The sequence below is a fragment of the Tursiops truncatus genome, chromosome 2 (assembly GCF_011762595.2).
Source record: "Tursiops truncatus isolate mTurTru1 chromosome 2, mTurTru1.mat.Y, whole genome shotgun sequence".
Classification (NCBI taxonomy): Eukaryota; Metazoa; Chordata; class Mammalia; order Artiodactyla; family Delphinidae; genus Tursiops; species Tursiops truncatus.
The window spans coordinates 131106389-131133735 of NC_047035.1; the positions used below are offsets into that span (position 1 = coordinate 131106389).

The window sequence follows — 27347 nt, forward strand, 5'->3', positions numbered from 1 at the left end:
TGGCAGAGACATGGTGGGTACCCGGAGCTCTGCATGGGTCTCCGGAGTCTCATTTCATGAGCATCACTCGGGTAGGTCAGACTGGAGATTCCAGAGTGTTGTTTCCACGTTGCAAATCAAAGAGATATTTTAAACCACTGCAGAGATGGGGCTCAAGAAGTCCTCAAACCAAAGTCTCTAAAAAAGTAAAACTTCCTTTCACATCAAAGTTTTGAACTACTCTACTCTTTGCCAGTAATACCTTGCATGTGAAAATCAGTTTCCGGCTTATAAAAACATCTTTTCCAAAGAGAATCTCATTTCCTCTCAATGATCCAGAAAAATAAGTAAATGAGTCATTTTAGCCCAGCTTTTAGGGAATAAGCTGAGGGTCAGAGAGATTTCATGGTTTATCCAAATCACTAAACTGAGGAAAACCTGAAAGAACAAAATTCAAGTCCTTCTCCTCTACATCAGATGGACAACTAGAACATTACTTAACAGTTTTTAATTTAAGGCTGTTTTTCCCCCTAAAACTCAAGTTTTACCTGTGTGCATGGTCTATATACAAGTACCTGCCAGAAGAAAAGAGGAGATGAAGGGTGATCTGTGTGCAACACACACATATGATCTCCTGAAGGGAAAGGTTAAGAAATGGGGGAAAAGAGGAAGTAACAACAGACCCCATACTGGAGGCTGTGCCCAGAGTTCTAACATTCCCAGGAATAAAATATAAAACTTTCCTGCCATTGATTTTATGAATAATCTCTTAAAGATAGTAAACAATCAGCAATGCAGCATCGGGATAATTGAGAAGTCAGAAAGATCTGGATCTGGATCCCGACTCACTCATTTATCAGCAAATCAGCTCCCCTGTTTAATTCCATTTGCTCATCATAAGACGGCATTCATGATAGCTAGGGACCAGGCTTATTGCGGGGATGAAATGAAATAGTATCAGAGCCTGGCCCATCGTAGATGGCCAATAAATGGCAGCCGTTCTTCTAATTATTGTAAAAGCGCCATTATGCTACATTCATTTACCCCACTAACTGGATTAACCTGTGCTCTCCCTTCCCTTTCTAGAACTTACTGCTGATACTATGACAAGGAATGCTCACAGCTAAGTAAGCCATGTCTGCGCACGCCTAGGGATTTCTGCTCCTGGCACTTGAATAGTATGCCCATCTAGAACCAACTGTGCTAATTCGCAAACCTGTTTATGCCCATTTTACCCGTTACTATAATTCTATATTAATTATATAAATTATTGAAATACAGATCAAAAGACTTGAAATCGATGTTGCTCTAGAAAGCCTTGAGAAAGGTCAGTGACTAAAAAGATACTGCTATTGAGGTGATGATTTTATGGAAAAATAATCAGGAGGAATTCCACATTCAGATTGTTCTGTGAGTGTTTTTTAAAAAATATCTCTACTTTCAAGAAACTGAAATTAGAAATCATAGATGTTACGGGTGTATTTATGCAAGGAATATGCTGTAGAACTAAAAATAACATGTCCATGCTATTTAAAAAAAGGTTTTAGGCCCACACCTAAAAATTGGCAAGTGAATGTAATATTTATGTATTTTATTTATATTAAACTAAAAGTTTAAGATACATTTAAAAAAAATCCTCCTTTAACTGTAGTTTTCAATTGAGTAACTACATGTCTTGATAGTGTTGGACAGCAGGACATCTACTATAATAATTAAATAACACGTGAGAGGCTTGAAGATCTCTCTGTCCAACAGCCAACTGTTGCCTCGGAAGAAGATTAAAGGTAATATAGCTAAGAACCTAATTTTCCTCTTATTTTTTTTTCCCTTGACATTTATTGAGAATTACACACCATCAATTCTCCTGGTCAACAGGATTAATACCAGACTGTCCAGCACTGATTTTTCTTGGCTCAGTTTTAAAACACTATTTTCTTTGTAGCTGCAAAAATTCTGAAACATTTTACATTGATTTGAATCTCTCCAGGCTGGTCACCTTTTACTTTCCATAGAGAGAAGCTGGGACATATGTCCAGTTAGACCTACCGGATTATATATGAGGTCCATCTCCAAGTAAATAACTCCTTTAAAAGCTTGTTCTAAATCTTTATTCTTCAACACGTAACAGTTTGTCTGTCCGTCTCGAATCTGTCACAAACAATAGATAAAATACAGACTTTCTATGGGATTTAAACTGAACGAGCTGACAAAATTGAAAATGCAGAACATATACACAGATGAAGCCAATATTAAGCAAATATTAAAACTATGTAAATATTAAATCATAAATCAACTTTTAATTCTAGAGTGCTGCTATAACTGATAAGAAGATAAAGTAACCATCACCAGGCTGAAACTGATATACGAGAGGAAAATTAGTGGTACAAATCATTACTAAGCCTACCAGCGTTTTCATTCAAAAATCCCAGAGGTTAAACATTTTTATTTGTTAAAAAATGATGAATATTCTACAAAATTTCTGGCAAGTACTACTCAAGATTGCCAAGGTCACAGGAAAAAGGAAAAACTTGGAAACTGCCACAGTCAGAAGACTAAGATTAGATGATAAAATGCAATGTGGTACCCTGGGTTGGATCCTGGAACAGAAAAAGGACATTAGTGGAAAAACTGGTGAAATCCAAATAAAGACCAGAGTTTAGTTAATAGTAATGTACAATGTCAGCTTTTTTTTTTTAGTTTTGATAAATGCATCATGGCAATGTAAGATGTTAACATTAGAGGAAACTAGGTGAGGATAGATGGAAACTCTGTATCACTTTGCAAATTTTCTGTAAACCTAGAATTATTCCAAAATAAAAAGGTTATAAAAGAAGATGTTTTATTTATTTATAATATGGTATTTTATTTTATAAAAATATTATAAAATATTTTATAAAATATTGCCTTGTAAAATATTGCCTTATAAAATATTATTTTATACAAATATTATTTTATACAAATACTATGAAGTATTTTAAAGAAATGAACAAAGGAACGAGTTTTCTAAAAATGACCAGTGATTCACAGCCAAAGTGCAATGCAAATTAAATAAATCAGCACAGCTAAAGTTGAGGTCAAAATACAAAAACATTTCAAAAGAACAATGTGCTGATAAACCTACAAAATAAACAACTTCTTCTGATCTCTCAGCCAAGCATGTCACATCAATGCCACATACCAATCTACCTGTGGACCCCAGCGTGTGAGGCATCTAAGAAAAAATCCCCTGTATCATTTTGGAAATGACTTGGCTCCCATTATGGCATCTTATTTTCAGATTTGATAGCAGCAATGCTTATATTATAGAGAGTGGTAGTATATGCGTTTTTAAACTTCTGGCTTATTCGAAGCATATCTGTTAACTCCAACAGGGCAGAGCAAAACTTGAGCTGACCAAAAGCTCCATTTGGGATTGTAATGATCAAACATCTGAAATAACATAGGAAATTTGAGGGCATGAAATCTGAGCCATATTTTAAATGACTATTGCTGTCACTACAAGAATCCAGCACAAGTGTTCTTATAAACAGTGGTGGAGATGAGTTGAATAAGTCACGGGGGGGAAACAGAGCCATTCCACTTTACAAGGGAGAGGTCACCTTCCTTCCCAAAGTCACCCCACCTCTCTCAAATTGAATAGGTTTTAAACAGAAAGATGGTTTTCCTGGCCAGTGGCTAAGAGGAAGGGGGTACCCCATAAAGACCTGGCTTCCTTCCTAAACGGTATCCAAACAGGATTCTGAGCTTCCTCTTTTATCCACTGTCTCACTTAATAAATTGTGGGTGTTAAAGTTGAAAGAAATAAATACAAAAACAGCATATGACAATTTGCCAAGCTGACTTTGGTCCAGTTTAGTTTTGCCTCAACCCATAATCATTGTACTGTTATCTTAAAATTTCCATGATTTCTTAAGGGTTAGGAAGGGCAACAGAAGAACAAGAGGTATCAGTATAAAAAGAAATATTTTATAGTCAAAGAATTTTTTTGTTTTTTTGGGTAAATGATCGTTTCCTCTTTCTCAATGTCCTTGAATTGTGTCAGCAAAGCCCAGAATCCACCTAGGACATTAAAGAAGTTTTTAAAGCTAGAGATATAATTAAGGCTACTCATGTTTGGCACTTTCATATATTATTTTAAAATATATACATTGTAAGTTTAAAGATTTGTAAAAAGATTGAAAAATTATAGGAAATAAAAAAGTCCCTTTGAATGTCCATAAATAACCACAATTCTTTCCCTGAGAAGGAAATTAGATAGGGATTTGGCACATACCCTTTCTAAATTTTTATTGAGAATTTATATTCATAAATATATCCTTGAAGAAAGTATTTTACATTTTTTTGTGTTTCAAACTGTATATATTTTGTAATTTCATTCTGTATGTATCAATAGTATTTGGTAATGTGTCTGTATTAGTATATAGATCAGCCTCATTTCTTTAAACTGCTATGTAAAATTCAAAATCTGAATAAACCACAATTTATGAACCCTTCTATTTATGAATATTTGGTTGATTCCACTTTTCAGTCTGTCCTCTATAAGGAATATCTTTTGGGAAAAGATAAACTGAGAGATAGAGGAAATACACTACTTTGTATTTGGGATATGCTTGGGTTAAGAACAGATCAATGCATTTGAATATTTAGTGTTATAATTAAACACTGAGATAGTAACCAAAGAAACTATTTGTTAAATATTTTCATTTTCCATGGTGTTTATATAATTGAACTTCAAACACATGAATACAGGATAAAAAGTTCGGTAACACCCCAACTTGCCAAACTCCTACATGACAGTATTTATATAATAAATGAAAGCTAAACATATATTTTTCCAGTCAAGAACTATATTTATTTATACTTAACTCTGAAAATTATTTCTAGCATTTTATAATGTTAAAACCTCTATGAAATAGGACAACTAAAGCACAGCTAAAAGAAAACTTAGAGCAAAGAATCTATATATACTTTTGTCTTTAGGTATGAGATAGTCACTTCAATTAAGACTTAAGTTTAATTCTGAGAACCCTATCACCCAAGGCAAATTGTGACAAATGGAAATCTCGAAGTTCAACTGGAGAGTCTTCCTGGGCTGACATCGGGGAGGATTTCATTTCACTCAGATAGAAGGATGAAATAATAGATAATGTCCTTAAGTTTAGTGTTACAAGAAAACTCTTCAAATTGACTTATCACACACCTTTACATACTTGCCTTTCCATAGGTGAGGAGTACAGATATCAGGCAATGATTTGGGGAAGGCATCTCTGCAGGACAGTTATAAAGATTTAACCTAATTAGCAATTAAACTTCCATAATTAGGGAAATGGGCATTTCCATGTTCCTTTACATTATTTTCAGAAACAAAATGATATATCAGAAAGCTAACCATGCTAACCGTGAATTCTTGGTTACATCAGACAGTGAACAAAAGAGCACAGGAAGTCTGTTTCTGAGTAATGATTCAGGATTTCAGAGCCAGAGAACAAGTTACAGAGAAGGTAGTCTGGTTTAGATTTTAATCTGACCTGAAGTTATCTTTAACCTATGCAATTTTTCTCTATCTAAAAGAATTTTAAATCTGCTTACACAAGCTTTAAGCATGGTAAATATGAAGAACTTTTAAAAAGTTTGGTGATAAAACTAATTTTTGAGCCAAAGAGATACTACATTCATTATATTAGAAAACAAAACTTTTTAAATTGGCATATAACAAAGGTTAGTATGTGGGACAGAGAAAAAATATTTTTCTCAGCTGGAACTCTTTTTAAAGAATTCTCATTATTTAAAAAAAAACAAGAAAAAAAAGAGAATTCTCATTATTATGCTTTACTGTAAAGTTTTGATGTGACAAGATATCAACTGATTCAACAGCAAAGTTAATCAGAATCGATATGAAGGAATAAAACCATCAGCTGCTTTAAGGAGAAAAGATACACATTTAACATCAAAATCCAAACTGAAGAGTCATATTGATCCTCCCCAGCCCCCAATTCAACCTTCATGTGAATAAATGGAGAACATTTGGGTGTAAACAAGTGTTATTCTATCAGAAGCTTTTCATTGCATGCAAAAGGGAAAATAATGTGACATAACAATACAGCAGGTGATCCCCACTAATGCACATGCAAGGTGACTCCAACAAAATGTGATGTGATCAGACACATATTCACATGTGATATGTGGCTAGGAGAGAAGAAAAGTAAATATCCTTTACTTGGTAGTGATTCTATTCACATCCCCACTTGGAAACACGCCTGTTACCACCGCAGGAGTTACAAACAGCACGAAGAGATTGAAAAGCCCATAAGGTCACTGTTTGCCCTGACACAGTCAACCACCAGCCAGTAGAGGCAGCACTGAACTCATCACCCCAGCCCTCCACATACAACTCACCTTTCTCTGTGCAAGGCAATCCAACCCACCCATTGCCTGAATCCAAAACCCAGCACTTGAACTTTGGTAAAGGCAGAAAACCCTGCTGTACCCAAAATGTATTATCAACTCCTCTCCCTGAAATAGAAGCTGTCTTTACAAAGTAATATTTACTAATTGTAAGAATGGTGTACAATTTACAAAAATAGCTTAAAAAAAGGAAAAAAAAAATGTAACTTTTACAATATTCCATTTTTTAACAAACAGATCTCTAATTTTTAATGTACTTTTATAAATATTTATCTTATGAAAATAGGATCATAGTATATTGGATGACGTTTGGGACTCCTTAGAGGCAGATGAAGTGAGTTTAAATTCTGGCTCTGCCTCAGAGTGGCTGAGTAACTTTGGATAAGTTACATAACTCCTCTCTTCTTCAGTTTCCTAATCTGTAAAGTGTGAATTAAAAAAAAAAAGGATACATATCTCAGCAGTTGTTGTGAAATAATCAGCAAAAAGCAGTAAGAACAGTGACAAGTACACAGAAATTGCTTATTAAATAACATGATTTTTTCTGTCTTACTTTCATTTATGTACTTTTTAATCACTCGTGTTTTAAACTTAAAAAAAGTATGGGAAACATTCTCCAATGTAAAAATCGATTCTCCATAATTTAGAATGGTTCTTCATCTTAAGAATATTCTATAATTAGCTTAACCAATCTTCCATTGTAACTAAGATTGTTTCCAATTTTTAACAACTGTAAACACCATAGATATCTTTGTGCTTCCATGATGCATTCCTAAAAATAAAGTCTTAGAGGTGGAATTATTGAGTCATATGGTACACCTATTTTTATCGTTTCGGCAAGTATTGCCAATTTGCTCTCCTAAAACGTTGTATTAATTTATACTCCTAGCTCAGTGAATGAGCCTGTCCGTTTCCTTCCAATGTTGCCAACCATAGGCATTTTTATTTAATATACAGCAATTTCATAGGAATAAAATGGCCTCAGGTTGTTTTAATATGTGCTTTTTTTATATTACTAATGAAACTGAACATTTTCTGTCGTATGTTTATTAACAGTGGGCCATGGTAGGACCGTGAAACCAGACAGACTTCACTTTAATTCCCATTTCTGGCGTTTAGCATCTGTGTGACCATGGGTAATTACTGTATCTCTCCAAGCCCCAGCTGCCTCTCTAAAATAGATATCTAGAATATAAATGCTCAGAGATATGTGTCTATTAAATTTTAATCCAAGGTGCCTTATAGGAGGCTGGTAGCAGGTCATGCTCCCTCCAAAAGCATCTGAGAGAGTCCTTTGACTACACTTAATCATCACTGCTCATGAAAAATCTTGACTATATTTCTTAATCTGACTGCTTAAAGTAATTTGGTAATTTAAGCTTCTAAAACAAGGGTGATGAAGATAAGAGCTTACACTTTAAGTGCTTACTGTGTGCTACTGTACTCTTTCTACATTTACCAAACCATTTAAATCCTCACCACAGACCTCCAACACAGGTACTGTGATAATCTTCATTTCATAGAGGAGAAAACAGAAATGTCAAGTAAGGTGTCAAAAGTCACATAGCCAGTTAGTGGAGAAGACTGGGGGCTAACCCAGGTGATCTGGCTCCCTCTTCTGCACTTTAAAAAAATAAATAAATTTATTTATTTGGCTGCATTGGGTCTTCATTGCAGCTCGCGGGCTTTCTCTAGTTGCGGCGAGTGGGGGCTACTCTTCAATGTGGTGTCCGGGCTCTAGGCACACAGAATGTAGCACGCAGGCTCAGCAGTTATGGCGCACGGGCTTAGTTGCTCTGCGGCATGTGGGATCTTCCCGGACCAGGGCTCGAACCCGTGTCCCCTGCATTGGCAGGCAGATTCTTAAGCACTGCACCACCAGGGAAGCCCCCTCTTCTGCATTTTTAACAACCACAATGGTGGTTGAATAAAGCATGAGCCATTCATATGCTTATTAGCTATACAGATTTCTGCCTCCTTGATTTAAATTTTCTGTTAGGTTGAATTGTCTTTTCCATATTGATCAAAAAAAACACTTTTATATTAGTGCTGGCATCTATTTGTTTTATGCTGCAAGTATTTTTTACCAACCTATCCTTTGTCTTTTAATCTTCTATGGAAATTTTTGTTTTCACCATGACATCTTAAATCTTTCTTCCTTTATCATTCCTGTTTTTCAGTTTGTTTATGTAGCACTTCCCATTATTTTAATAGTTTTATTTATGGAACTATAAATAAATAAATATTTATTTTGTTTCAAGCATTTGACCTTTAATTCACCTTGAAATAGTTACTGTGTTTGGTGTAACATGCCGATGCATTTTTCCCTGATGGATAAGCAACCAACTTACCTCAGAATCACTTATATAGTGATCACTTAGTTTATCCTCTCAATGACTTCATGTTTCAAGTTTATCATATATTAAATTTCTCAATTAGTCTTTTTTTCATGTCCTTCAGTACAGTTCAGAAATTCCTCACATAGTTAAGCATTATAGCATTTTTTTGTTTCCTGTTATACTCTTTGATTTTTTTTTAGGTTTTTCAGATTTTTTTTTTAGGTTTTTCTTTAGGTTTTTAAGATTTCTATTGGGTATGGGCACTGGTTTTCATTTTCTGAATTTTGATATTGTTTATACATAACTGACCTTTTTTTATTCTAATACAGTGTCTATTAATTTTCTTTATATTTACAGATATTATCAGCTAGTACTTGCAAATAATGTGTTTCCTTCATTCAAATATCATTTATTTCTCTTACATTTTGCATTGGCTGGATCTGACCCAAAAAGTTTAATTTTAATAGTTAATTCATAAGAATATAAGCTCATTAAATTCTTGCAACAATCCTAGCAGTAGAAACTACTGTTATTTTCATTTTAAAAATGAGGAACTAGAGCAGCTTCCCTGGTGGTCCAGTGATTAAGACTCCAGGCTTCCACTGCAGAGGGTGTGGGTTCCACCCCTGGTCGGGGAAGTTCCACATGCCACGAGGTGTGCCCAAAAAAAAAAAAAAAAGAGACACTAGAATAACTATCTCTAGTGTTTCAGCAATAAGTCTTAATGTTTGTGATACTTCTGATAGATATCATTCATCATGTTAAGGCACTGCTCATCATTTACTAATTTATTAGACTATTTTTTCATAATCAAGAATGGATGTTAAATTTTATCAAGTACACCTTCTACATCTATTGAGACTGTCAAGGTGTTTTTTTTTCTTAACTCAATAATATAAATTACACAATTAGATTTCCTAATGTGTTCAATCTTACTGATGTTCCATGAAAGGTATATAATTTGCTTTTTTTTTAAATGTGTTTTTTTTAATATCAGAATTATTTTAGTCTCAGGGAATGATTTCACACATTTTCCATTTTCTTTTATGTTCTCAATAAACTTCAATAACATTTAAGAATTGCCTGTGCAGTTAAGGTTTCAAAACTCATGTTCATTAAATGATTGAAATGTGTTATTTTCTTATTCGGGGGAGGGGAGTATGCAGGGAGAAAAGGGTGGAGTTATTTGATAACTGTTTCTGATATTTCCATCATTAATGATTTTCACTAAACAGTGCATTTAATACCTGATATTCAAGTTCCTCTAATTATATTTTTAAAGATAATTTCCTTGATATTTTTATACATTAATTTCTTCAAATGGGGTACTGTATTATATTTTTAGTTAACTTGGGGAGATTTTTATACCTTTACAATACCTAAGTCTTCCCAAGGTATGTCTCTATATTTATTAACGTTTTCTCTCATACTTAGTAAAATTCAGTTATGTTCTTCATAGCAATCCCCATATTTCTTGTTGTTCACTCATTCTTAATAGCATATGTTTTCCCTTTCTTTCATTAGCCTTGTAAATGGCTTGCCTGTATCACTGGTTTTGGGGGGAACTAATACTTGGATTGATCAAATACACTGTTTAAATACTTTCTATGTAATTGCTCGTTTATTAATCTTCATAAATTTCTTTATAATTTTCTCAGTTTTCTTTATTTTAGTTCATTTTGTTGAGATGTTTAATTGATTTTCAACCTTGTTGTTCAATTATAAAACCATTCACATAACTTCCCTGGTGGTCCAGTGGTTAAGACACTGTGCTTCCACTGCAGGGGGTACAAGTTCGATCCCTGGTCAGGAAACTAAGATCCTACAGGCCCTGTGGTGCAGCCAAAAAAAACTTCCTCTGAATAATACTTTTGGCCCTTACCCATAGTTTTTATATATTGTATTTCATTGTTAGTTTCTAAGAAGTTTATAGTTGCAGTTTTGGTATCTACATTAGCTACCTGAGATTTTTTTTCTACCAAGGGTTTTGATACTTGTTTCATTTTTGTTATTTATTTCTCTGTGCTGTGATCACAGTACAGGTTCTGCCTTTTGAAATCTATTGAAGCGTTTTGGACCCACAACATAATCAACAATTAAACAAGTTAAGTGGGTATGTGAACAGAATATTTTATGTATTTCTGTGTGTGTCTACCCATACATATGTTGGACAAAGCTTACGGCTGATTCTCTAGTCTAAGAACCACCATTTTAGTTTGTTTAAAATTCACCTGAGAACTTGCTAAAAAAATAAAAACAAAAACAAAAGAGATTCCAGGGTTTCATCATCAGAAATTTAGTAGCTGTGGAATCATGTGCAAGGGCTTTCGCTATTAGCATACACTTCATGGAACTTGGAATTTCAAAGACTTGGCACTTTAAAACATCACTTCAAAGCTTTGTTTTTTGTTTGATTTTTAAAAGCTAGATAGATAATATATGTTATTTTTCTGCGATTCCAATTTTGTAATTTTTCTGGTGTTTCAAATATTATATATATATGTGTGTATATACATATGCACACACACATTTCCATGGGAAGTCATTCACGTAAAAGTTCCTGTCTTTATAACTTTATTGATAATTAAATTATTCTGTAACTCATAAAATAGGCTCCTCTGTACGTTTCTCACTTACCTTTTATTTACATTGATGTGTTACACTTTTGTTCATCCATTTTAGTATTGCCATGTTTGAGGTGTCTCATCTAGAAGAAGCACTTAGATTTTACTCTTTCACTCATTATGAGAGGTTTTTCCATTTAATAGAAAAGTTTAACCTATTCAACGTTTACCATCATGCAGGATATGCTCACATTTATACTTTCTATCTTCCCGTTATAGGACAGTAGAGGAATCCCACTAGTCATTCTTCTTTCTCCCTTGGCCTGTCGTAACCAAGTATCATCCACCTTCTACACCAGTTATGGTTCATGATAATTCCAGCATATTCATGGCACCCTTTGCTGGTTTCCAAGGCCAACAGAAAAATGTGCCTTATCTTCCTTTACTTCAATGAACATGTTGGACCAGGATTAGATGAGGAAGAGAGTTGAATGTTTGTGTCCAAAATCACCATTTTGCCCTGTTAAATTTTGTATTTGGTTATACATCCATAAACATTTATGTAAAGTAAAATAAATATTATATATTTCAGTGGCCAAAATTTCAGCATTAACTTAAAAAAATATGATTAAGAATGTCCAGTACAATGTGCAAAATCCATCATAGGTGAGAGTTGGGCAAATACTTAATTGGAAATGCAAATGAAGATGTGCATGGACATTTATTTGGTACAGCAATTATAGAAAATTTATCCCATAAAGCTAATTAAGGGAGGCTGTTATTGGTGCACCTAGTTACCGTGCACTGGCTTCACAGAGAAAGCTAAGGGCTGCATGAAGGCCTGTGCTTCTGATATAAATTCACATATGCATGTTGGCATAGCTTACACAAGAGGACTCAAATTTGTTTCAAAATGTAGGACCTGGGCTTCCCTGGTGGCGCAGTGGTTGAGAGTCCGCCTGCCGATGCAGGGGACACGGGTTCGTGCCCCGGTCCAGGAAGATCCCACATGCCGCGGAGCGGCTAGGCCCATGAGCCATGGCCGCTGAGCCTGCGCGTCCAGAGCCTGTGCTCCGCAACAGGAGAGGCCACAACAGTGAGAGGCCCGAGTACCGCAAAAAAAAAAAAAAAAAAAAAAAAAAGTAGGACCTCATCAAATTGAGATGACTTCTCCATAGATAGTAGGAAATAACAACAAACAGATGCTTTTCCTATTTTACAGAAAGCTGATTTTCAAAGTCTTCCAAAATTGACCCATTAGATAATTAATTCTAGGAGGGTAAACACATGTTTAAATAAGAAGGATGAGAAGAACTTAGCCAGATTTTCACCACAAAATCAAGATCACTTAATTGAGAATAGCAATGAAAAATAAATCTACTGAACTGGATAATTATTAGGAGACAATGTCTATGTTGGGAATGTTTTAAAACTAAAACATTCCTACTGTTTTGCAATGTATATTTACTATATTATTGATTAGAAGATTTTTGGAAGAATGTGGAAATGTACAAATATTAAAAGTTTTCAGGACTTCCCTGGTGGTACAGTGGTTAAGACTCCACACTTCCACTGCAGGGGGCACAGGTTAGATCCCTGGTGGGGGAAGTTCCCTGTGGTGCGGCCAAAGAAAAAATTTTTTTTCAGATTATAATCCAATCCAACTGCAATTTTCTACTGCTTTTAATCATGAGTAAAAAGTTTTGCATATCTATATAATCATTCTAAAAAACTGTTTTTTAAAAAGTTGAACAGAGATGAAATCTATGGAAGGATGGCTCACTGTCCTGTATTTTTTCAATTCTGATGTATATCTGAGCACATGTATACGCTTTGAACAATTCACCACCATTAATAAATATACTGATTTTAGAATACGAATTTTAAGGGAGCCAAGAGTCATCCAATATATTCACCCTGATTAAAAGATATAGTGAATTCAGAACAGGCTCTTTATTTAACAGGCTGAAATGCACTTAGCACATTACCATTTCCAGAGAGTAAAAGTTGAAGTACTTTCAATACTTTACACTTAGACGTTTTAAAATGTAGTTTGCATTTTCTCTGAAAGTGTAAATCAAGTTTTAGTTTATGACTTGATTAAAGAAAACATGTTCTCACAAAAATTACGCACACTCTAAGAAATACAATTTTTGTTTTTAAATACGAAACAAGGTATTATAGGACACTGTTCCATATCCTATAGAGGTAATAGTGAAGCACCAACGAATCCATTTTTATGACTAAAAATATTAAAAAAGCAGGGAAATAAATCCTTTTCCTAAGAGGCATAGAACACAGAATTGAAGGGTTTTCTCTTTGATGCTTTTTTTCTGGAGTTGCAACCAATTCCTCCAGGAAGTCTTCCTCCCCTATAATTGCTTCACACAGGAGCCAAACTTTCTTCCTAGTTAACTGCTCTGTTATATCCATGCCAAAGCCTGCAGATAATCCCCCCTCACAGAACAGGCCCCAAACTCTCTCCACCCCTCCTGAGCTGCACTCTCCAGCCTCCCTGTTCACACTGAGAGCTAGGCACCAAGGCTGCTCTTTGCTTCCAGAATGTGGCCTCTCCTTTACCCTGCTGTTCCTCTGCTCATGCTTTCCCCTCTGCTTGGAATGGCCTTCATTCTTCACCTCACCCAGCAGTCCCTATCAACACCATACTCCTTCCTGGCCAGCTCAGACTCCCCACTTTCTAAAGTCTTCCCAAAGTTAAATTCAGCCCTCCCACCTTGCATTTTCCTCTTCCTTTTATAGGGCACCTAATATTTTCGGTCCTCTCACAGGCATCTCCCATGAAATGCAAGTCTTTACTTAACTCTGTATCCCACCTGCCCCCCTGCCCCCCACCTCCACTGCACTGAGCCCAGTGGCTGCAAAAAACAGATCTTGGTTATGGCTTTTGGCACAATATTTACTTAACAGCTACTCACTAGGGCAGCACAGCATCCTCTTAGGATGGCTCTGATGTGAGACTGCCTAATTCAAACCCAGCCTCCCCTACTTACCAGCTACAGGTCTTCCTTTGCCTCAGTTTCCTCATTTGTAGATGGTCATAATAATAAAGCATGCCTCATTAGGCTGTCATAGAATTAATGATGGTAAGTGCACAGCACAGGGCTCTAGGTAAGTATTGCTCAATAGACATTAAATAAAGAAAAAACCTAGATCTAAATACATTTTAAAATATACCGTCTAAATCACAAGTTAGAATTATTTTAAAATAATTATAAATATAAACAAAATTTATAAATATAAATACTATAGATATAAGTAATATAACTTTTTTAAAAAATCAAATGATCAATGAAATAACAAACAAAATTTGCCTGTTACAGATACTGAGGTTTATGGCCTTTTTTTCTATCACATTTATATCTACACTTTAGGTAGGGAATCATTTCATTTGGAGAAGGTATGTTGCGGGTGTATCGGGAAGAGCCCACACAGATCTTAACGTAAGATCTGATCACTTTCCCAATCTACTGGTCAAAGCATCAGAGATAAATATGAACTGAAACAGCCATGCTGAACAACAACTACTGAAATGTCTTATTCAGCTCAACATCCCTGGGCCCTCAAAGTCCCTAAGGGGAGACATGGCTCAGGCCACACTGCCTTTACACAGTGGAGACCTTTCAGATCTGGGCTTGTTTCTCCACGTGCTACATTTATATTAGAAACAAGCAGTATAAACCAAATCAAACACTCCCCGGCTAGAAACCTCCCTGTGGTTTCCCATCACCACTAAGAAAGAGCCAAAGTCCTTCTAACTTTCAGGTTGTCAGCGTCCTACAAGGTCCTCTTCCATGCCACCCTATCCCCTACTCTTTCCTATCTCACATTTGCTATTCTCTACTCACTCTATTCCAACCACATTGCTCTGCTATTTTTGGAATTTGACAGTCAAGGCCTGGCCTTGGAACCTTTGAACTTGAAGATTTCCTGCCTGGAAGAGTTTCCCCAGATATCCTCCTGGTTTTCTCCCTTTCCTTACTTACTTAAGTTCTCAGTCAAATGTTCCCTTTCCAGTGAGGTAATCGCTGCCTGAACCACGGAAAACTGCATCCCTTCCCCACACACATCCTCTTGGAGGCCCCTCCCCCTGCTTCATTTTCTACATAGCACTTTTCACCATCTAACCTACTGTGCATTGCTATTTTTTTTTTTTTCTGGTTTGTATATTGCCTCCTGCAATCAAAAGATAAGTTCCAGGAGAGGACATAGCTTCACTGCAATCATTGTTAGAACATTACCACCTAAAACAATTCTTGGCACACACTGAACACTTGATAAATATTTATCAAATGAATGCTTAGATTGTGGGGCAGCTTATCGGCAACCTGAAAAATTAAGGGGGCTAATGGGCTTGCTTGCATTGAAACAAGGTCTTTCACAAATCACTCTATCTTGTATTTTGAAGGATATAGTTTGAAAGCTCTATTAATTTAGGTCAATGGTTCTCCACTCCACCGGGAGTGACTCTGCCCCCTTCAGAGCACTGGGCAATGTTGCAAGACATCTTTGGTTACCACAACAGTGATGGGTGGATAGGTGCTACTGGCATCTAGTGGGTAGAGGTCAGGGATGCTGCTAAACTTCATACAGTGCATAGGACAGTCCCCGCAGCAGAGAACGATCCGTCCAACAATGTCAGGAGTGCTGAGGTTGAGAAAACCTAAACCTGATTTAGCCAGAGGTAATTTCTTAGATCTAACTCCACAGCGTATAGCGATTGTACATTCCTTGGGAGGGAGGAAAGAAAGTCAGTCAACTTTTTGGTATTCTAGGAAGACCAAACACACAAAATGTTTACATGCGAAACAGAGGGAGGTTAATAAAGATATGAAGTGGCGTTCACCCAGCAAGGAATCAAATATGCTACTAAGGATTTATCTATAAAACAAGAGGAGAAATGTCCAAAAAAAATAAATGTTAGAGAGAAAGGACACTAAATTCTAATGGAGAGCTTTGGTTCCTTGTCCCTTTAGACCTCTTTAAAATTGTGCGCCATGTTCTTGTTACATGTATGCTTTTAGGAATAACGGACAAAGTTGTAATAAAAAAAAAAGGAGGGACATCCCACATCACCATCTCCTCTCTGAGAGCCGGCGTGGCTTGTTGCTGGTGGCTCAGAACATTCGGCAGCAGCCAGCTCTGCAAGGGAGCAGCTGCTCCACCATGCTCTTCAAGTAACATCAGGGATATGAGAACTTGGGGAGAAATTAACCAAGCAATCAAAAAGATAAGAGATATTGAGAGGTGCAATGTTTCCCCCTCTGTAAACACCATGTGAGCTAGTCTAATCTCATAGATAAATTACAGACTGCTCCAGCCACAAAAATGCACTAAGAGCTTTGGGAAAATAAGTCTTTGGGAAGAAAGAAATAAAGCCTTCCTCACTGATAAACGCCGTTACAACTCTACCACACATTGTATGAATGGTTGGATGAAAAACTGAAATTTTCTCCTCTAGAAGAGTACATTTGGCATAAACATAAATGCCCAATTAATAGGTGAATTCAGATCCCAGCTTTCTACCTTTGCCCATGTAAAGACATTATATGATGCTCTGAATTTTATAGGGTATTTTATTTTCATTCAGCTCTAAGCTCACTCTGACACATTACCTTTTAAGGGGACTACCAAAACAGCACTCTTTTTCCAAGAGAGGCTCTCTGCTTTCTCCCACAAAGCACTTTTGGAGACTGAAAACAAACGGGACTACTAAAAAGACAAACAGAATTTTTGAGAAAATGGTCTTTAGTGGAATTGAGAACAACTATGCAGTTACCAGCAAGTAATCTTTGAAGAAATGGGCAGTAAGGAAGCAATGAAGAAAAACATGGATGTTTTTCATTCACCAATGGAAAATCAGTCATAGATATGTATTCCCTGAAACAAAAGAGAAACTCCTATCTTAAGATGGAAAGACTGAGTGTGGATTGAAAGACCGGTCAAAATGTTTTGGTTGGTTAAATCAATACGCAATTGACACACAGAGAAAATTATGTGACTTTACATCTGAAACTACTGAAAATACTGGAGAAGGATAAGGAATAAAACAGCTGTTTCCTGCTATAGCTGGGAGGATTCCCCCCCCCGCCCCCAGATTGACAAAGATAAAGCAACTCTAGACCATAGAAACTTGTCAACTGTAAAATGACTCACACACTGTATATTAACGAAGGTAACTTACAGACAGCAAGGGAATGGCAACTTTCCCAAGAAAATCAGGGGGTTTATCTCCATCTTCATCAAACACAGTCACTTCCAAAACATCATGAATATCTTTAACGGGACTGAAACAAGAAACACACCATGCGTTAGATACAAAAACACAAAAGTGAAGTCTGTTCCATGAAGATCTGAAAACACGGTTTCACTAATTAAATCTGTATGTCCTCAGAGTATAAAAGTACCATTTAATTAAATTCCAAAAATTAAATCAAACTGACTATTCCCAAACCTTCCATCAGAGAAGATTCAGACATCCATATGGAAAAAAAAGTCAACTTTTTTACTATGACATTTTCCATGTATATGTGTCCTCAAGGGCAGAACTGTTAAAGAAACAGGATAAAGAAAGAGAACAGGGGACAGAATAAGGAGGACACTGATTTCAAAGTAGCTTCCAAATGAGAAGAACAAAAATCAGATTTACTTTACTTTAAACTAATGAAGAATTCCCAAAAAAAAAAAAAAAAAAAGGTCAAAATCACTGTTTGCCGAGATCCCTAGAAAGCATCCTATTGTTGAAACACAGAGTACTAAAAGTCTCATGCATATTTACATACTTATAAACAGTTTTTACGTTGACCGGAAGCCAGACATTGGCTACGATGAAACACGGAGCCATGGTCATTGGCAGGGTGTTGACCAAACCAGAGACTTGCATATGGCAATTTGCAAACCTGCTTAGCACAGTTAATCCTCTTCTCATAGATCCTTGGGAAGTTTCTGCTTGGGAACCACCAATTCCATTCAATACGAACTATATTCTTTCAGTTATAAGCACAGACAGAGCATTTTTTCAGTGTTGTGAGGCCAGGGTACCACCATTTCACCCAAATTCAAAAAGGGGACTCCCCTTTGATGGCCAGACGCCTTGGAATCTAAAGCAAACTAGGAATATACCCAGCCTCCTAAATGCCTGAGTCTGAAAAGTGAACATCACTACGGAGCAGGTCATTCAGAGAATCTGGAATATAAGGGGACTTTGGGAGTCCTTGAGGAATTGCAGATAATCTATATGTTCCAAAAGACTCTGGCAGAATACAAGCCTTCAGATATTAAAATAATGTTGTACCATATAAGCTCCTTGAATTAAAGACAGGTCTACATTTGTAATTTCCTTTAACCCAGGAATGAAGTGGTCTGGATTTATGGAAGCTTCCTTCTACTCACAGATTAATTTAGTCACTAAAAGAGCTACTTTACAAATGCCTCTCCTATAACACTCCCTTGCAGTTCCAAATGGTCTCTTCTATTATTAACACTATACTCTATAAAATGAAAGCATAAAAGGTTTTCAGAAAAAGAAAAACAATAAACTCACTCTTTGCCCATAAAAATGGACAGAAAGTTCCACTCAAGAGCCCCAGACTGCCCCAAACATATCAGGGATAATTGGTCTCTGAGTTAAAGCTGCTCTTTGATATTCCAGGGGCTAAAGTACTTACAATGTAAAAACTTTGTTCCACTCAGGGTTGAGGTTTTTGTAAATGGTATGTGTCTGAAGTCGGTCATTTCCCAACTCCAACAAGCAAAAGGGATCGCTCTTCCCTGCAAAGAGAACACAGACGTGGGTCAGAGACAAAGGAATCTCCTTGGTCAGAGGCAAGTGAATCTCAAAAGTGACAGAGGCAAAGTGAACAAAAGTCATGCACTTTTTTTCCAATTATTATTATTATTTTTTATTTTATATTGCAGTATAGTTGATTTACAATGCTGTTAGTTTCAGGTGTACAGCAAAGTGATTCAGTTATACATATACCTATATCTATTCTTTTTCTGATTCTTTTCCCATTTAGGTTATGACAGAATACTGAGTAGAGTTCCCTGTACTATACAGTAGGTCCTTGTTGATTGTATATTTTATGTATAGTAGTGTGTATATGTTAATCCCAAACTCCTAATTTATCCCTCACCCCACCTTTCCCCTTTGGTAACTGTAAATTTGTTTTCTAAATCTATGAGTCTGTTTCTGTTTTGTAAATAAGTTCATTTGTATCATTTTTTAGATTCCACATATTTTAACAATAAAATTGGGCTTGCTGATAGAGAACAGACTTGTGGTTGCCAAGGGGGAGGGGATGTGAGGGAGGGATGGATTGGGAGTTTGGGGTTAGCAGATGCAAACTATTAGATATAGAATGGATAAACAACAAAGTCCTACTGTATATTCAATACCCTGTGATAAACCATAATGAAAAAGAATATGAAAAAGAATGTGTATATATATATATGTATAACCATCACTTTGCTGTACAGCAGAAATTAACACAGCACTGTAAATCAACTACACTTCAATTAAAAAAAAAATTGTGCTTGTCAAAAGATTGAACGTGAGCCTCTCTTTTTAGCAAGCCGTGTAAGCCCTGTGTGGGAATTGGGGAGGTGGACAGACATATAGGTGTCAGCACACTTATTGGACTGGGACTGACACACAACCCAGATGCAGCCTTGAGAGCAATGGCAACACTGGTTTCACAAGAGCAGGTGTCAATGTGGCATGTTAGAGAGTCCAAGTTTGTGTTTTGTTTCAAAACAGAAGCACATCTCTCTTTCCTTCCTAAATTCTCTTTGAGCCAATATAATTTTTTTTTCTTGTTTTGGCCACATTGTGTCTTAGCTGCGGCACGCGGGGTCTTCGTTGAGGCATGCGGGATCTTCTGTTGCGGCACGCAGGCTCTTCGCTGTGGCACGCGGGCTTCTCTCTAGTTGCGGTGTGCGGGTTTTCTCCCTCTAGTCACGGCGCACAGGCTCTTTGCTGTGGCCCGCGGGCTTCTCTCTAGTTGTGGTGTGCGGGTTTTCTCCCTCTAGTTGTGGCACTCAGGCTCCAGAGTGCACGGGCTCTATAGTTTGCAGCACACGGGCTCTCTCGTTGAGCCACCCGAGCTCAGTAGTTGTGGCGCGCGGGCTTAGTTGCCTCGCGGCATGTGGGATCCTAGTTCCCCGACCAGGGATCGAACCCACATCCCCTGTATTGGAAGGCGGCTTCTTTACCACTGGACCACCAGGGAAGGCCCTGAATGGATATAATTACTCGTCTACAACTGGAAGTCTATGATAACTTACATGTTTCTACGAGGTGATAAGAGAAATGAGAAAAAGTGTAACCATGGCTGTTTAGGAGTTAAAACTCTGCTCTGGAGTGAGTGGCCACACACACATATGATCTTATATATTTAGTAAATGGTGAGAATACACATGGGACATTTTTGGTGCTCAGACACATGTAGAAGTCTAATTTCATCAGGTTAAGTTCAAAGTTTTTATCTTAAAAGATAATGAAGCTTAACCTTTACTTCTCCCATCTCACCTCCTCTTCTTCCACCCTACCTCACACAGCCTCCAAAAGAAAAAAAAAAAAAGATTAAAAAATCCTGAATCCAAAGGGGCACACAGAAAGCTACCGCATAAGAAGTCTCTCCCCTTCTGTTGGGATTGGCAGAGGGATCCAGAGTTGAAACCGTCAGGGTCTTTAACGTTCGCAGGACATGAACACACGGCCTACCTCTGCGCACACTGGCACTTTACAAAGTGGTGTGTACTAAATTAATTGGGAGCAAAAGGACAGACATGCCTCCAACAAATGGCCAAGGAATCCCAGACCAGGGCCTAACTCAGACAGTGCTCAGGCCACTTGACCTACTGGCCTACCATTCAGGTCACTGAACCTACATCTAATTCACTTAATAACCGGGAGCTCTGAAGTACTGCAAGTCATTAGAGAGACACATGTGCAGGAGCCAGCATGAAGATGATATTTCAAAAAAGGAAGAAAAGAAGAGCAGCTGCATGGCTAAGAGTCAGTGTTAAACAGGAGATTCCATTCAGCTGACTAGTGGCCTGGACACTTAGATGCCTGGCCAAAGCTTTTAAGTCAAGGCTATTATCTCAGTGGCCAGCAGACAGTGATCGAGCCATGGACACAGATGAATGTGTTGGGGTCGTCACTTACAAATAATGGAAATGATCCCTGTCTAAATTTAGCAGAAAAGGAATTTATTAAAATAATAGCAAGCAGCTCTCAGGATCAGACCACAGATTGGAGAATCAGGCTGGAAAAATCACTGGAGACCAAAGAATGCTGAGGCACAGAATCTCAGTCAATCTCTCACCCCAGGAAAAGTCTGGCATGGCCTCTGCTTCCCAGGAAAACTGGCCCCACCGACACTTCCGACCCCAGCCCCTAAATGTAGCTGCTTCTAATATGAATTCTCCACTCCCGCTTCTTTGCCTCACTTGATGTAGATGTAAAGGGATCGCCCCTGCCTAGCAAATCCTCGTGCCCTAACTTCCAGGGCTCAGAAAGGGAGTACATATTGGCTTTCCACCACATGAAAGTGGCTCTGAGCCCTTCCCCAAAACATTCGATGAGAAGCACCCCAAACCTAGAAGGGGTTTCAGATGTTGGGCAGCCCAAATCAAACACACACACAAATCCATCTGCATCTGTAAAGAGTCTTGCTTCTTTAAGACATTTTACTCAGTCATCAAAAAGTGAAAAAATGCCATTTGCAGCAACATGGATGGACCTAGAGATTATCATACTAAGTGAACTGAGTCAGACAGAGAAAGACAAATATCACATGATATCACTTACTTACGGAATCTAAAAAAAAAAAGGATACATTTTGTAATTTTGTTTCTAGTTGTGGCCTTTTCTTTTCTGCCTAGATAAATTCCTTTAGCATTTGTTGTAAAGCTCGTTCAAAAGAATTGGATACAAATGAACTTATTTGCCACATATAAATAGACTCACCGACATAGAAAACTTCGGTTACTTACACGGTTACCAAAGGGGATGGAGGTGGGGAGATAAATTCTAAAGTTGGGATTAACACACTACTATATAAAACAGATAAACAACAGGGACCTACTGGATAGCACAGGAACTATATTCCATAGCTCATAATAACCTATAACGGAAAAGAATCTGATTCATGTGTGTATAACTGAATCACTCCGCTGTGCGCTTGAAATTAACTCAACACTATATTCACTACACTTCAATTTTTTTAAAAAGGCAGTGTACATCTGGGACTGTGTTTCACGGGGCACAGGGTAGGGGTTGGGTGACAGTGCAAAAGGTCATGACATCTCTCGAGTAACATGAAAAGAACATGAACATGAAAGAACACACATGTTCTCATCCTCAACCCAAGATGAAACCACTACTTAACCGTTTGTCAGACTGTTGGGAGGTGTCAGGGCTGCTCCTCCAGAGACACTGACATGCCATCCCACCAGCACTTGCTCGGGGGGGACCGTCTGACACTTGTAATGAAAGCCCGGGGGCTCCTCCACAGGAACGTGGAGAGGGTCCGGGCCTGTGCCTGCACAGGTGGGCTGAGCCCTGCCTACCCCACCCCTCTCCAGCACACTCTTCCGCTATCCCAGCTAATAAGGAACAGCCTTCCTTCCAGGAACTGGGAACTTCAGTTGTGTGTCTCCAAGGAACACACTGCGCCGACTCTCTGAAGATAATTCCGTCAAAGCTCATTAAAATGCTGCATTTATTAATATTACAGTATAAACAGGCAGAGAGGAGGAAGAAGAAGCGAAGACATTAACACATTTATAGAGTAATGTATATACACTTTAGGATTGATTTCTTGCCCTTCAAAGATTCCAGATAGACAGGGACTTTCAAAAAAAATTTAAATAATGAGTATTTTTATTCAATCGTGATAAAACGATCTCCCATCACAAATGTTTCCCAAGAGTGCCAAGCAAACAGTACCAGACAAAGTGACATATATACACTTGGGTCTGCACTTTTGCTCTTTGCTCCACCTGTTTTTACAGGTAAAACATCTAGATGACCTCTTCTACATCCAGATGCCGTGTCACCTTGACACGGCTACACCACTGGTGATTCCGATTCACAGTGGGGTGGTGTTTCAGCGCCTTGCTCTCAATAGCTCTTTGCTATTTTTTTGCTCTTTGCTATTTTTGAACAGCACGTTAAAATTCATTTGTATTCCTTGAATGGCAAGTGGAGGTTCCTCGCTTAAATAATTTTACCTTTATATTAGTTACAGAAGTTGAATGACAAGCAATAAAAGTATTTTAGAGGTCAAATCATTCATCCAACAAATATTTATTAAGCGCCCATTCTGCTCTTGGCACTGAACCAGGCCGGCCCCAATGTACACAGACCACCAAGTCATTACCTTCAAGGAACTCTCATAATAATTATGCTTTTCAGCAAATGTCACCTTTCCAGTGAAAACTTCGCTCACACCCTCTGCCAGAGGGCTAAGCTGTTCCCCTCTGTGATCTCCAACTGTATATTTTCCTTGCCCCTTTTCCACTGCACACCTGTACATCTCTGTTCTGTATTTAGCCCTGTATTTCATTGAAGGGGCCCATTGCAGGCACAACCAAGGTATGCGTGCCCCTCTCATGCCTTGTGAAGAGTGTCCTGGCCCAGTGACAGAAGGCAGCAGGGGACTTTGGGCTCTGCTGATGGGTATTGGCTGGAGAGAGCCAGGCTCCTCCCACTCTGTGCAAAAAACGATGCTTCATGCAGGTTCTCCTTTAATCTTCACGTCCATTCTATGAGGTAAGGTATGTCTGTGCCATTTTGCAGACGAGGAAACTAAAGTTCAGAGACATTTAAGTTGGTTGGTTAAAGTCCAGAAAGATTTCACAGTGAATTCTAAGCAAGGTTTAGGAGGAGACTGATTCGGTTAAAAGAAATGGGTAGGTCCTTGCTGAGGAGATAGGGACAGATCGGAGCCTTAACATTCATTAAGTAGATGGATAGATAGATAATAGATAGACAGATACAGATATAGATACATATATATGCATATATACAGCTAAAGAGTGGTGATCAGGAAATATAAGATATGGGTGGATAAAGGAAGAGACTGGCTGGAAGCCTGGAAGGCCATGACTGGTGCCGTTTTTAAAAATTTTATTTCTTTTTACTTATCAAGCAGCCAGGAGCCACCAAAGACTGTCAACACAACGGGTGAGACTTTCTAGAGGAAAGTAATTCCTGAAGCTAACTGTGGAGCATTATAGCTCAGGCTAGGGGCGGATGTGGGAGTGGGGACAACAGCCACTCCAGACTTCATTTCCAAAATCTCTCCCTTCAATTCTTGCCCCCAACCGTCTGTTGATAAACCTTACTTTTGCATATTGGAGCCAATTCTAGTGTCCATCCTGAAAATCTGTGTTCTCTGACAACTTATCCCACACCATCCATCCTGATCTATCTCCTATTTCCTAACCTTTATCAAGTTGGCGTGTCTGTGCCCCACCCCTGACCAGCACACAGAGGTACAGGGCTCAGTCATGCTTCCTAACTCTGCGTGTGGAATGGCTTCTCCCTGCAATGCTCTTTCAAGCCCTGCTCCTCTCCAAAACAAAAAAAAACAAACAAAAAAAAACAGGACCAACTAACCTCCGAGGCCTAGTTCAAGATGCATCATCAGCATGGAACTTTCTCTGCCACCTTAAACTCCAGGGAGCTCCCCACTCAGTCTCCTATGATCATTAGTTTGGGCATCATAATGCCACACCGTATGATGTACCTGCTCCTCCCTTCAACAAATAATTTATGGTTTCCTAAAATGTGGAAAGTACTGTGCTGGGCTGTGAGACGGATTTTAAAGAAAGAGAAAACACTGATCTCTATTCCTTCTGGACCTAACTTCCAAGTATCTCCTGCCTTCCCGAGTGGGTTGCAAGCAACTTTAATCCAAACAATGGCCTCGGTGGCATCCTGCAGATGAGGACGGATCGCTTCACCGCGGCAGACATCCAGAGCTGGGGACAGACCGGTCTCACTTAGGACTGTGAGGTCTGCAAAGGAAGAGGCCACTATTGCTGAAATGTTTTTTAACTACATTTCTGATGTCGTAATAATATTCTAGCACAAACAACTGATGACATGAGAATTTTTCCTTCTCCTAATTCCATTCCCCTGTCACCGCTCAAGCTCCATAAAGCACCATCATCCACTGAATCTGCCTAACATCTCCCCATTTTCAGTCTTGCACTCCCCAAATCCCTGCTCTTTGCAGCCACCAGAATAAACTTGTATTTAAGTTCATATCGGATCATATCAGTTCCCTACTTAAAAATGTCTCTAATTTCTTCACCTGGACCCCATGTTCCTATATAATCCGGTCCCGCCTAATAACAATAGCCTCCTTGCCCCTAAGGGTCTCCTTGCTCTGTTCTCCAGTTTCACTTGCTTTTCTGCATGTCTTGGGAAAGCCCTGCAGGCTTTGGAACATGCTGTTCCCTCATTTGAAAACTTCTTTTCCTTCAGCTCTACTGTGCTAATCCCTCCTTATCCCTGACACCTCAGCTAAAACATCACTTCCTGCAGGAACACCAGTCAGGTGTCCCTTTAATGAACCTGGACGCCTGTTCTTGACCTTGACGGTATCATTGTCATTAGATGCCACTGGGTTAGCAGTCATTCCATGTGAAGGCAGGGACCAATTCCTCTCCCCCACCATGTCACCAGGACCCACCACAGGCTCACACACAGAGGAGGTATACTGGCTGAGTAAATGAAGAGCGTACTAAGAAGCCAGCCAGTAAGATCAGTTGTTAATCAATGAACTGAACTCATTCACTCACAAGGTACCAGGTAAGCTACAAACTGCTAAGTCTTCGATAAACTCCCAAACTTTACATCAACTAGAGTTCATGTTCTTGGCTGACCGCTAAAGCAGATGGCCTGCCGGGGCAGATTTGTATCGTTTTTTACGTGTTTTTAAAAAGTTGTTCTTGACTTGGGCTCATCTAGCCCTGAGGTTCTCATGAAAATTAAGAGCACTGAATAACTATGGTTGAGCTTCCTAGAAATTCAATTACAGTCAACCCTTTGAAAAGGGGGCATCTTTAAGAGGGGACATATTGCTATGAATATAGCTTCAAACAGCAGACAATGAAAACAAACTAGAAAATGGACATGTGACTTAAAATTCCCAATGAACAACAACCATAGGACTATTTTATTTCTCTTTTGATACAAGCAGTCTTATGTTTCAATAAAACCCAAAACAACAGAAAACAAAGCTAGTGTTATAATTTACAGAAACTACTCAAACGTCAGTATTACAGCATATGGCTGGAATATCTCTACACTATAATATGGTATCTAACTGCAGTATTTTGGTCAACAGTTTCTCAAAACAGCACTTTTATATACAACAAAAAATTGAGCTCATAAAAGCATTTTATATCGATAAAACTATTATCCATATTATCAAAATGTGAATACAAGCACTAAACTGGTTTAAGTAAGAGAATTTTCCTACCATGAAGCATGTTTTTCCTTCACTTTTATCAGGCAATAGAAACAGAAACAAAAAGAAACAAACATCATAGAGTGGTAACTATAGATTTCTAAAAGTGGTTGAGAAGCTAAAAGTGATTAGCAATGCTGATATTTCCAACATTATTTAAAATTAGAGAAATCATAAACAAAATACCAAGAAGACAATAACCTGTGAAATTCCCCAGGTCAACTCTACTCTAAAAAAATAAATTTAATAAAGAATGGGAATAGCATTTATTGAGCATGTAATATGTGTCAGGTATGCTCATTTAGGTTTTAATTTAACTCTCAAAATACCCATGAGAAGCTGGAGGCTTAAGTGGACCCAAGGCTGGTACACATCTGTTTCTATACATCTTCTATACCATAATACATGGGGATTAAAATGAAAGGCAGCTACCATAAAAATAAAGAGCAAATAAAATGGGGAATAATTTTCATTTTCAGTGAATAAATTATTGAGCTGAAGATTAATTTACCCAAAGCATGAGTTTCAGTCTCTTGGAAAGGGATCGTGTA

General features: G+C 38.0%; 1 protein-coding gene across 10 annotated transcripts in view; it reads right to left on the reverse strand.

Moving 5' to 3' along the window:
* The window catches only part of MCTP2 (multiple C2 and transmembrane domain containing 2), a 252690-nt gene that overhangs the window by 84522 nt on the left and 140821 nt on the right, over nucleotides 1-27347 (reverse strand). For all 10 annotated transcript variants that reach the window (XM_019945844.2, XM_033852092.2, XM_019945842.3 and 7 more), the window contains 3 exons: nucleotides 18973-19075; nucleotides 17490-17592; nucleotides 2026-2127 (listed from right to left, as the gene is read on the reverse strand). In XM_019945844.2, the coding sequence (XP_019801403.1) occupies nucleotides 2026-2127; nucleotides 17490-17592; nucleotides 18973-19075 (308 nt within the window). The remainder of the gene's footprint in view (nucleotides 1-2025; nucleotides 2128-17489; nucleotides 17593-18972; nucleotides 19076-27347) is intronic.